We start from the raw sequence: 12749 nt of genomic DNA, 5'->3' as shown, positions 1-12749 counted from the left end.
GCACTTGTTTGCTGAATTGAAGACCCTAAAGAATGAAGTGATAATGGTCGTTTTAATGGTAGAATTTCAATCGAAATACTTGTATGAATATGGGACCCAAGCTGGGTCCCCCACATTTGGAAAGCAGAGGCTGACTTCTCCATAGGTCCAGCCTGTGACTCAACCTATTTCTTTTGTAGAGGAGGGCCACACCAGTCAGGCTGCTGCTACCTTGACGCTGTGCTATAGGTGCCCAGAGAGAGCTGCTCTCTCCCTTCCTCCCAACCTGCCCTGCTTTGCTTCCTTTCCCCTCCCACTTCACCTCCTGCTCAGGATTGTGTAATAGGAAATTCCTAACTAGGCTCTCCCAGGAGGGAAAAGGGAGCTAGAGAGGGAAAAACAGCACAGTGATACAAAATACAGAGGCACAACCTCTTCCTGTTCTTCATACTGGGAACTCCCAGGGACAGGGCCTCACTCTCTTCCTTCCCATTCCTCCCCCAACCTCACTCCCAGCCAAACTCAGGGCTTGCCATGCAAGGCCAGGAATTATCCCCTCCCTTAATGGGTGAAGGGGGTCAGAAAGCATAAACTTCCAGTTATAAAGTGAATAAGACATAGGGGTGTAATGTACAGCTTGGTGACTATAGTTAATAATACTGTATTGCATATTTGAAAGTAGCTAGAAGAATGGATCTTGAATGTTCTCAATATAAGAAAAAAGGTTTTTTTTGTAACTACGTGTGGTGACAAATGTTGGACTTATTGTAGGAATATAATATACACAAATATTGAATCATTACATTGTATACCTGCAACTAATACAATGGTGTGTCAATGATAGCTCAATTTAAAAAAAAAAAAAAAAAAAGAGGAGGTTATCCTCAGTTTTCCCCTATATTCTATTGAAATGGTGAAGTATATTGAAAAAGAGAAAGTATTCTCTCCTCCATTCAAGCTGCTGGAAAGGTTCTTGGGCATAGTGAAGTAAATGACTAGCCTTAAGACAAAAAACAGGTTGTTCCTTGGGAGCTGGGGTGTGCCAGGAGGGAAGGGTGTCAGCAGAAGTCCCACTAAGTCAGACAATGGCAGGAAAGGAAATTTTAAAAAAGAGAGAGAAAAAAAGAAAGGAAATCACCCAGTTGCCACTGCGGTTTTCTTTAAAGCTGGGTCTATGTAAACCACCCCTTGCTGGGATGGGCTGTGGAGCTCTTCTCAAAACAGAAGGTAGTATTTCTTCAAGTGCTTTTCAAAATGTGTTCATATGTATATGTGTGTGTGAGTAAAACAGAAACAGAGGTGCAAGGAGGATTCAGATCTTAGAGGCCTTGAACACCAAAGTGTGATTTATTTTCTAAGCAATATAGTTAAATTACAAAAAGATTTCCTTGGATACTATGTGGATTGGATTGAAAGGTCAAAGAGCAGAAAGAGGAGTCCATTGCAGTGGTATAGGCTAGAATTCATAAGGTCTGACGTGGGATAGTGACCAGGTCAATATTGGCCTTGGGCTTGAGGAGGGTTAAAGGTACCAAAAAGCTCAGTGTGGGGAACTAGCAGAAGATTTGTTCTGGAGCCAGCCAGGGTGAGAGACATTTTACCTAAATCTGGAGGAACAAGCACAAAGACCCTTGCAGAAAATTTACATCTTGGTCTTAGAGAAAGGGCTTGGCCAGGGTTCACCTGATTCATATGGTATTGTAAGGGAAACTGAGAGAGACTCTCGGAGTTTCTTAGGGTCACAGAATGAAGACATTAGTCCCAGCCTTAGATATCCTGCAGTGGCCACTCAGTTCTTCACCATTATTTCTGGAGAAGGGAGTTCCTGTTCCTTTGTATCAGCCCAGCCCTGCCTCACACCAGCCCAAGGGTAAAGGGGAAACCATTGAGGAATTCTGGTCACTAAAAGTCTGCTGAAATCTCCATGGAGGAGTGGCAGCCCTCACACCAATGCAGATGTGCAGAGAGGGAGAAATTTTGAATGCACAGAGGTGTTGGCAGGAATGGGGGGCTGAACAAGGCTGGAAGGGGCCAGAGTTCCGGGCATCCTGTAGAATAGGGGTAGAGGTAGCTTCCAGCCCAGTTCTCTCCTCTCCTCCTGTCTCCAAGGGTCAGCTCTTTCTCATAGTTTCTGCCATTCCAGCTCCAACCCCTACCTCAACTTCTTGACTGTCTCTCTCTCTCTTTTTTAATTTTTTCTTCTTTATTGATTTTTGTAGAGAGAGAGGAAGGGAGAGGGAGAGAGAGACAGAAACATTGATTGGCTGCCTCTTGCATGTTCCTCACTGGGGATCAGGCCCACAACCTGGGCATGTGCCTGACAGAGAATCGAACTGGCGACCTCTTGGTGCATGGGTCAATGCTCAACCACTGAGCCACCAGCCGGGCTTGAATTTCTCTTTTATGATGTCAATGAAGGAAGGGAAAACACTTCTTGGCCTAGAATCAGGCCTGCTGGGTGACACCTTCAGATATACACATTTCAGCTGGCTCTCCATCTTTGGGGGTATACAGGCCAGGGCTGAGCCATGCTGTTGGCAGGTGAGCGAATGATGGGTGGGAGGTTCTAGGCATCTGGATACAGAGCACCAGGTTCCAGTAGTGTTGGTTACTAATTTCCTGTGTGACTTCAGGCCAATACCTTCCTCTCTTAGTGCTTGTTTGCTTATCTGTGCTTTTGTGAATAACCAGGCCAACAGCAGAAGCCAGACTAGAAACCAAATCACAAGCCAAGGTTCAGTTTTCTAGAAATTGGCCAAACAAGGGCATGCTTTCCTCCCCACCTCTTAACCCCCAGTGAGTGCTTGGTGGGCATGATGTGCCCCTCCCCCATCTAGGCTGTAAAATACTGCTGTCTGCCCTTAATGCCCTTCTAAAGGGTACTCTCCTCCTCTCTGCCAGATTACTTAGGCCTTACAGATTACTTTATCTCTTCCTATTCCATTTCAGACAGTATACACTGCTTGGTCTTTGACTCTCTAATAGAACTTTCTGCAACTATGGAAATGTTCTATAATCTGCACTGTCCAATATGTTAGCCCCTAGTCACACATGGCTTTTGAACACTTTACATATGACTAGTATGCCCAAAGAACTGGGTTTTTAATTATGTTTAATTTTAATTAATTTGAAAATTAAATTTAAGATGGCACATGTGGCTAGTGGCTACCATATTGGACAGCACAGGTTCTAGGCAGCATTTTCTTTGTTCATTTTTAATTAAGAATTGACAGAAGCTACCATTCATTATTTACTCTGCCAATTTTTGCATAAGTGCTTTATATACATATCTCAATGAATCCTACAAATTTCATTTTTTTAAAAAAATGAAGAAATGGCCCTGCCTGGTTTGGCTCAGCAGTTAGAGCATTGGCCCGCGGACCAGAGAGTCCCGGGTTCGGTTCCCGAAAGGGCATGTACCTTGGTTGCAGTTTGTCCCCGGCCCTGGTTGGGGTCATGTGGGTGGCGGCCAGTCGATGTGTCTCTCTCACATCGATGGTTCTCTCTCTTTCCCCCTCTCCCTCCTGCTCTATCTGAAGATGGATACAAAAGTGTCCTCAGGTGAGGATTAAAAAAAAAAATGAAGAAATGAAGGCCTGAGAGGTTGGGTAAACTGGCTTCAGTTTACTGGCATAGAAAGCTGAAGGGCCATTCAAGCTGTAGTCATACTCTCTAGCCATGCAGGGAACTTTCTACGACCCAGCTTGAGTCTACAGTCATTCCATAGCACATGTCTGGGTACCAGGGTCTAGAGAGGCTCATTATTGAGTACTGATTGATATATGCTCCTGATAAAAAGGAGGTGGAAGCTAATTCCACTTATCTTCTGGGGACTCTGGAATCCTATCTCCCAACATTCTACCTTCAGATATCTCTTCTCTTGCCTTACTCCTGGACCACAGTGTCCTTTGGATTATAAACTCAGACCTCAATGGGTGCTATATGCAGAGGTTGGGAAGAGCATGTCACATGCCAGCCCAGAGGAAAGTAGTTGGGCTGGGAAAAATTTTTGTCATTTTTAAGCAAGTAAACAAGAAATAGTATTATAATAGCTACCTTTATTGAGCACCTAATTGTGCCAGGCACTTTACATACATCTGTGCTTATAATTCCCACAACAACCTGGGAGGTAGGCATTATTATCACCATTTTACATATGAAGAAACTGAGGCTCAGGGAGGTTAAGCAGCTTGCTCAAGGTCACACAGCTTGTTGATGAGTGGTAGAAACAGCACTGAAGTTGGGCATCTGTGAGTGCCCTTAAATTTTCATTAGGCATTCTTCACACTGAGAAAATAGAGGAGGTGCAGGGTGGGTAAAGAGATGCATTCTCTCGGGCTGAGGGACTGGTTCTGCTGTCCAAGCTGTGGAAGGAGGCTGAGCCCTCCCCTGTTTCCCACCTCCCAGCTCTGGCAAGCCACTTCTTCTCCAGACTAAGCTGTAAAGTCAGGAGAAAAAGGCTCTGGCTGAGATTGTTCTTCTTAGAAAGGAAAAATGGCTGAAATTAAAGACCTTACCCTGGCCCTGGCCGGTTTGGCTCAGCGGTTAGAGTGTCCGCCTGCGGTCCGGAGAGACCCGGGTTCGGTTCCCGCTAAGGGCATGTACCTTGGTTGCAGTTTGTCCCCGGCCCTGGTTGGTCGTGCGGGTGGCAGCCACTCGATGTGTCCCTTTCACATCGATGTTTCCCTCTCTCTCTCTTCCTCTCTCTCCCTCCCACACTGTCTGTACAAAAAATGGAAAAATGTCCTCGGATGAGGATTAAAAAAAAAAAAAAGACCTTACCCTGTATGTGTATTTGCAGGCAGAGATGTACACATGTAGTTCATGTGCTGAAGCCCACCATCACCAGAATAAGAATATGGCTCCCTTTTAGGCCACACCCCTGCCACATGTGCAGGGAGTGAGGCAGCTGAGAAATCTTGAAGGAGTTGTTTATTTTCTACCAGAGTCCCAGGGACATCACCTGGGAGGAGGCCAACTCAACAATCAAAACCTCAAATTTGCTTCCTGGCCCCTCCCTCTCAGGCTTATCTAGTCTCAGGCATGTTGTGCTCATTCTATAGATCCAGGGACACATGATCCCCCCTCCTCCCTCTCTCTCTCTCTCTCTCTCTCTCTCTCTCTCACACACACACACACACACACACACACACACACATTCTTGGGTTAAGGCACCAAGTCTAGACTGAATGGTCTTGCAAGTTTTTGCCCATCAGGCAGTGCTGAGTGCATTTTTGCACACAGATGGGTTAGTGTAGTGTTAGGAGTTTCTTCACAAATGAGGGACGATGATGATGGCACCATGCTGAACCAAGTCCTTCTGTCTTCTGGGAGGGGACATCTGGCCTCCTTGTCAGTTGACCAAGTACCCCCGTCTCTTCTCACCAGCTGGGGTGGAACCAGGTCAGTCATAGTTCAGGCCAGTACTGAGAACTTAAGGCCTGGCTTCCAATTCCAAGAATGTACCCTTTCTAAGTGTGGCAGGGGGCTATTTTGGGACCTGAAAGAGGATCAAGTCCCCACTTCAGAAGGACAAGATGGCCACTCAGGCCAGAATGGAGAGTGAGGTTTCTCTTTGTGCTTTTAAAATCCAACCATGTGTAACAGGAACTGACCTTTTCCCTCTGAGCTCACTCACCCCCACCCCAGGGAAAAGGTTTCTGCAGACAGGGTTGAGTGTGGAGGGAAGGGGGCTGTTAGGACTGTGCATAGGAGTGGGAGGTTGCTTCAATGCCTCCTTTTCTGGCCCTACAGGAGTTGAGTGGAGCATATTTATGTTAGCACCCACTTAGCGGGTGGTACAGAGGTAGGGACTTCCTAGGGATTTAGGGGGTGGTTGTGACTGAGGGTAAAAGGCCTGCATAAAGATTGGGGTTAGAGCTGTGGGGTTGCCGGGTCCTGGGCTGGGTCAGGATGCCCAGATGAAGTAGGCTACCTCGTCCAGGTCAACGGGATAATCTGTGAGCAGCACTGGGGTCTTGTCAAAAAGCTCACCCTTATAGCTGCGCCACTTGCCCGCGGGCAGGTAGACATCACGTTCCTGCTTGCCTGGCTCCAATACTGGCGCCACCAGCAGTGTGTCCCCAATGAGGAACTGCGAGTCGATGCGGTGGGCTGTCTCATCGCCCGGAGCGATCCACCAGAGGGGGCGCACGATGGGGTCGCCAGTGTCAGTGACCTCACCAGCCAGCTCAAGCAATAGCGGTGCCACAAGCGAGGCCCTTAGTGCTGCGAACTTGTGCGCGATGGCCACCACTTCAGCGTCGTATTGCCAGGGCGGGACTGAAAATTGCATAGCGGGCATGAAAGCGGCCACCTCCAGCCAGCGCACATAGAGCTCGCGCTCTGGCACATTGCCGCCACCCGCTGTGCGCTCAGGCACCACGTTGCCACCCACCATATCCGGCAGAATGAACGGGTAGCCCAGCATGCTGACGGTGAGCACGGCGGGGATGAGCGAGCGCAGCCCCAGGTCATAGCCCCACACAGAGTCACGGTCCACCAGCCGGAAGAAGCATGAGATGTTCTGTGACTGGTAGCCCACGCGGACCTCAGCCAATGAGAAGAAGGGAAGCGCCATCTCAGTGTACCGCCGGCTCCATATGTTGGGGTCTGGCAGCGACCTGTAGGTGCTAAAGTCCTGCGGCAAGTAACTGACCTCACCCGCGTCGAACTTAAAGGAGGCCACCTCATAGCGCGAGCGCAACTGCCGCAGGTGCCCCTGGAACCAATCACGGGCCTCGGGGCGCGTAAAGTCCAGCACTGCTCCGATGCCATTCCACCAGCGCACTAGCGCTGGCAGCCGGCCGGTGGGTTCACGCACGAACAGCTCTCGCTCCACGCCCTCTCCAAACGATGATGAATTGTAGTTGACAAATGGGTGTACCCAGAGGGTGACTTGAAATCCAGCGTCGCGCAGGCGGCGGAACATGTCACTGGCGTTGGGGAACTTGACCTCGTCGAAATCGAAGTCACCATAAGCAGGTGTGTACATGTCATCGATTTCCAGGTGGCTGCTGTTGAAGTGGTGCTGTCGAATCTGCTGGGCAAAACGCTGCACCTTGTCCTGGTCCACCGCGCGCCCGTACAGCACCCACGTGGACCAGATGGGGTCTCGGAAGGTCTCTGGTGCTGGTACCCTCGACGGCTTGTTGAAATAGCGCCGTACCATGTACTTGTGGATGGAGGTAACATCTGAGCCAACACACACGCGGTAGCTGAGCTCTGGAGCAGCGGCAAGGCCGGCTGATGGCTTGAAGGGCGTATTGTTGTAGCGTGCCTGTAGCCTCAGAGAGCGCTCTGTACTGTTCCAGCCCAGGTGGAAGGGCACCGAGTCGTTGACCTTGATGGCAGCTGCGCGCGATGACAGCCAGTAGCGCTCGAGGATGCCTCCGAATGCTGCATCGGAGGAATAGACGTCGCTGGTGACGAAGGGCTGCGGCTCCTGCTGGCCTTGCAGCCGGATGGGCCAATGCTGGGTCCTCATTTCAGCACCGCCATACCAGTGCGACGCCTCGTCTCCCAGAAACATGGCATGCTCCACTGCACGCCCTGGCGCCGCCTCCTCCCAGCGCACGCGGTAGCACATGACTGTGTCCTTGGGTCGCACAGTCTGGATGAAGAAGTGTAGAGGACGCCCATCTGCGGTGCGAGAGCAGCCCAGCAGGGCACCATCGCGGCTGCAGGAGTCGAGGTCCAGTGCACCAGAGCGGAAGGCCAGGCTGAAGACCAACTCACCCTTCTGGTTACGGATGGAGAAACCTCCAAGGTTGAGGTCCAGCAGCTCTGCCCGCAGCCGTTCTGCCTTGCGTAGAGAGGCGCTGTAGTAGCACCAGGCAACCACTGCGGCCAACACCAGCAGCAACCCCAGCATTGCTGAGCCCAGCAGCGGCTTCACCTCTTTTGATGGCTTGGGCTTGACAGGTGAGAAGTTGTCAGGCAGGAAGGTGTACATGGCTGTGGCTGAGGCAGCCTCGGGGATCTTACAGCCTGTGTCGCGCCCAGGGCGTTGGCGGGGGTAGGCCTGGCTCTTCTCCGGAGGATTTTGGGGCATCAGCCCTCAGTTAAGGAAGGAACCGGCAGTGGGGACACCTGACAAAGATCATCTGAGCCTGGCCTGCCAGAGTCTGGAAAGGGAAGAGAGAGGCAAAACTGACCTTCTCATTCCTCAGTATTTCCATTTGCTTCAGCAAGAAAGGTGTATACTTTGGGAGGTGTATTCTGGGACATACAGGTTTTAGAAATGGCAAAGGTGAGACTTACGAGGACAATCTGTGTCTTACCCTTTCTCAAGGGCCCTAATGCTTGCTGAAGTTAAACAGAACTCTAAATGGGGAGAGGCAGATGGCATGCATCCCATTTTTGTAGGGAAGAAACAAACCCAGACAGGGTCAGGGAGCTATCCAGATCACAAAATATCAGACCTCCTGGGATCACACATGGGGGGCCAGGCATTTCAAGCTGAAGACAAGGGGAGGGATCTGGAGAGAGGCCTGGTTTCCCAGAGATGTGGTCATCGTCGGAGAGGGGAGGCATAATTCAGTTAGCTCTTTGAGCCCCTTCCCCATTTTTAAGAGACATAGAGATAGAAACACTGATATGAGAGATAAACGTCGATTGGCTGCCTCCTGCACACCCCCTACTGGGAATGGAGCTCACAACTAGGGCATGTGTCCTGACCCAGAACTGAACCAGGACCTCTCAGTTCATGGGACGATGCTCAATCTACTGAGCCACACTGCCGGGCACCTTGAGACCTTTCATAGGGCAATAGGATGACTTCTCTTGTCCCCAGAAGGAGAGAGGAGAGAGCAAGGAGAAACAACTCAGGCATGGAATTTAATCAGAAGCCAGATTAAATCTGGAGATTAGATCAGTCCTAGGGCTTGGTTTTGGGGGAGGCAGGGTTGGATTCAGACATTAGGGCTGGGGTTAGAAGCCTGGTTCGGGGGCCATGGTGGCTGGCTTCTCAGATCTCCCCATCTTTGTCTTCAAATTCCACCTTGCTTTCAGCCATTGTTCACCAATCCATTTCCCTGCCCACCTTTCTGCTCCCAGCACCACATCTATGGGTCAGCTACCACCTGGCTTTGTCTCTGTCACTCACCCACTGTCCTGCTGCCTCTGCCCTAGTTTTGGACACTGTCTCTTCTCCCCTGTATTATTGCAACACTTCCCTTACAGACCTCCCTGTCTTCACCCTCTCCCCCAATACCTTCTGTTTATAGCAATCATGGTGATCCTTCTAAAGAAATTATCAGGCCATGGCTGGTGTGGCTCAGTTGGTTGGAGTGTTGTCCAATGTACTGGAAGGCTGTGGGTTGGATTCCCAGTCAGAGCACATACCTAGGTTTTGGGTTTGATTCCACAGTCGGGGCATGTGCAGGAGGCAACTGATTGATGTTTCATTCTCACATCGATGTTTCTCTTTCCCTTTTCCCTCCTCTTTCTAAAATCAATAAAAGCATGTCCTCAGGTGAGGATTAAATAATAAAAAAAAGAGCTTATCAGACCACATCTCTTCCTAGTTTAGAGAGCTTCTCATGACCCCAATGATGAAGTCAGAAGTGTAAGCTTTGCAATTGAGGCTCAAAGCATGAGGTGGTCTCATCTGCCTTTCTGATTCCATGTCTGGCCAGACCTATCCTAATTTCTTCCCCAACATAAATCCTCTTCAGGCCACCTGCTTTAGGAGATTTCACCTAAATCTCTCCCCAACCTACCAGCTCTCCATGGATCAGATGCCGCTCCCCCCGCCCCCCACCCTGCCTCTACACTCATATACTCTCACACACTGTATGCTAAACATCCAGATTTGACTGGAAAACATATGGGGGAGGTATATCTCAAAATCTGCCACTCAAGGCCACTGACCCTTCCTGATTTAGCCCTAAGGGCAGAGTCCAACAAAGAAATAGCCCTAGCCAGGTGCATACACAGACATACACACTGCCAGCCTGCCAGCTGCACCAGCTAGGGGGAAGGAGAGAAGGAAACTGGCAAACAATAATTAGTCTCCTCCCAGATGCCAGTGTCTGTTTCTAAGTCAACCACGACTTCCCAGGAGATGCCAGAACTGTTCAGGATCTTTACCTTGCCCACCTCTCCCATGAAGAGACAGACTATCAAGAATACCAGGTGCAGATCAGAATTTTGATCCCAGATGTCAATATTCAGCTCCCCACACTGCCCCTCCCCAAAGTGCTATTTCAAGGCCTCATTTTCTGTGCTCTCTGCCCCCATTCCCTAAGCTGTGTGGTCTGGCTGGTTTGGAACAGCCTCTTACTGCCTTCCTATCAGCCCACATAGCTTTCAAACTCCCCACCCAAGTATGACCTCCCCCCTTCCTGTAGGTACAGGTTAAAAAAGGTCTGAGGAGAAATACAGGCAGTAATCTTTAGCTGATGCCCTCAAGCTAAACAGAATCCAAAGTAGGTCTTAGGTGGCCCAGGCCAGAGCTGCTGTACATTTATATTCATTCATTCAAGACAACCAAGGCCCCATTCTGGGCATTAACAGAATAAGGAGGAAAAGTTTATAGCTGAATAGGACCTCCTCATTCTCAAGACTTTCATATCAAATCAGACCATCTCATGACCCCTAGAGGCATGGAGAGGCCACCAAGGTGACCTCAGAAGCTTTTTCCAGCTTAATTTCTGAGAATCTTAACTTTCTAGGATTCGGAGGTTCTTTGAAGAGGGACAGGAGCCCACAGGCCTGAGCACCCACACCATGCAGGCCCTGATCTGGTCTCCCAAATGCCACCGCTGCATCCACCATAACAATAATGCTGAAAAAGAGGCATAGCAATAGTGCCCATTGTACAGATGAAGAAACAGTGGCCCAATCACAACAAGGAACTTGTTTGAAGTAACCGAAGTAGCAAGAGTACCTGAATCCAAAAAGCCAACTTAATCCTCCACAACCTAAGCTTTAGGAGATGGGAGATAATGGTCTGACAGGCTGTCTGAATGCAGAAGAGAAAAGGAGCTTTGTGGTCAAGAGGCTGGATCAGACTTCCATCATGTAGGTGTGGGCATGTTTTTCCATGGGCTGGCCCTGCTGCTTGCTCCAGGAAGGATTTCTGAAGGTGAGAAAGGGGCAATTTTAATAGCATCTGGTACCTGGGTTATGGGGGAAGAATAGTGGTTCCGGTGTTAATATTGGCGCTACAAACTCCTGTAATCTGCCGCCTCCGCCGTCAGACTAACCACAGGCTGATGCCGGCAGGTGGGGTTGGCCCTAGCCAAGCCTCTCCCCACTTGGCTAGGGTCAACCTCAATCTTGGCTGCCAGCCCCTAGGCAGGTATGAGGAGGAGGTCACGGACCGGCCCAATTGAAGGGAGGCCATTAGAAGCTGAGTCGTTTGTCGAACACAGTTCCCAGGGGAATGTGTGGAAATGTCAAAGGCAACTCGATCCAGTCCATTTCCCTGCTCAGCGACGGGATCCGGGGGAATCTAGTGACTGCGCCTTCAGCCTGGAATACACCCACCCCCAGTGACCCGCCCAACAGCTGCAAAGTCCGAAGGGACAGACTGAGGTCAAGGGGCCTGTTTCCCCCTGGAAACCACAGCGACTCAGGTGTCCAGGCTCTCCCAACCCACTCAGCAGTAGGAACGAAAGTTAAGGAAGCGTGCTTCCTCAGAAACCCTCCAAGGCCCTCCCCCTGGGCTCACTCACCCAGTGACCCCAAAGTAGGGGTGAAGGTAGGCTCCTGCAGATCTCCACGCTAGCCAGAGTAGAGCTGCCAAGCGCAGCGCGGAGCGCTGTCTAGTTGGGGACAGCTGAGGCCCCACCCTCTGGCTGTCTGGCCACGCCCCGGTCTTTTGGTCTCGCGCAGGGCCTCGGAGTCCAGCCCTGCCCCTGGGGCCAGACCCCTCCTCCCACATTGTCACCGGGACTTGAGGCCCTGCTTCTAGGTACCCACCTTCCTCCTACTGCTCTGTGCTCAGCTCCGGGCATCTCCGGGCAACAGCAAGCCCGGAGCCTCCTGGCTCCGCCCCCACTGGGGCGTTGCTTACCCGCTTGCGGGCGGGGCTCTTCTCCGGAACTGCTGGGAAATGTAGTTTTGGAGGAAGGAGCAACTGCAGAATGTTAGGGTTCTTGCACCTCCAGGCTAAATTTGGGATGTGTAGGAGAAGGAGCGAGCGGCAGGATAAAGGGGCAGGGCTGGCTCTTGGGATTCCTTCCCCTCCAGATTTGGGCAAGTGGAGGCTGTCCGTCTTTGTATAAAGATTTTACTAGCTCTCCCATATGGAAAAAGGGTAACGGAATTTGGGAGAATCTCAGTGGCTCAATATAAGGCGGATCCAATCAATGACCCTAGGGAGGGATCTTGGTTTCCCCAGCAGGGAGGCCCAAGCTGTCAGTTTTCACCAGTCCAGACCAGCAGCCCCTGAGGTCAGGAACCTAGAAAACTGGCTTCCTCTGGGTATTTTGCAGCATCCCCTCACCCCTTAGTGACAACCGTTGGAAATTCCTGTGCTTTGAGGAAGTGGAAGTGGACGTGTCCCGCCATACCCAAGCCCTGGGGAGGAGTGGGGTGCAAAAATACTGAAGACCCCAGATATTCCCGAACACCCCACCCCTTGCTCCCTGAGGGACATAGAAGCAGGGCTTTGTTTTGTAATTGGAAATTTTTTGGTCGTGAAACCCTCCAAAATTGTTTTGGACCCCTTGACTTGGGTGGGGGAGGGTAGCAAAGTATCTGAACATAGGCTTTTGAGGGGCTGTGAGGGAGACTCCTGGAGTAGAGATCAAGAGCTGTGG

General features: G+C 50.5%; 1 protein-coding gene across 2 annotated transcripts; it reads right to left on the bottom strand.

Moving 5' to 3' along the window:
• Positions 1 to 5160: 5160 nt before the first annotated feature.
• On the bottom strand, positions 5161 to 11966 carry MYORG (myogenesis regulating glycosidase (putative)). 2 transcript variants are annotated; one of them, XM_036261245.1, is made up of 2 exons: positions 11908 to 11966; positions 5161 to 8105 (listed from the first exon to the last, which is right to left on the bottom strand). In XM_036261245.1, the coding sequence occupies exon 2, from the start codon at positions 8030 to 8032 to the stop codon at positions 5888 to 5890; it is 2145 nt and encodes a 714-aa protein (XP_036117138.1). In that variant the 5' UTR covers positions 8033 to 8105; positions 11908 to 11966; the 3' UTR covers positions 5161 to 5887. The 2 variants fall into 2 exon arrangements, with proteins under 2 accessions (XP_036117138.1, XP_036117137.1); XM_036261244.1 differs by lacking the exon at positions 11908 to 11966 and adding an exon at positions 10871 to 11005.
• Positions 11967 to 12749: the final 783 nt, after the last annotated feature.

Source organism: Molossus molossus, unplaced genomic scaffold (assembly GCF_014108415.1).
Source record: "Molossus molossus isolate mMolMol1 unplaced genomic scaffold, mMolMol1.p scaffold_m16_p_14, whole genome shotgun sequence".
In the NCBI taxonomy this organism is placed as follows: domain Eukaryota; kingdom Metazoa; phylum Chordata; class Mammalia; order Chiroptera; family Molossidae; genus Molossus; species Molossus molossus.
Note: the sequence above shows the minus strand (reverse complement) of the source record. Positions and strands in the feature narration are given on the sequence as shown.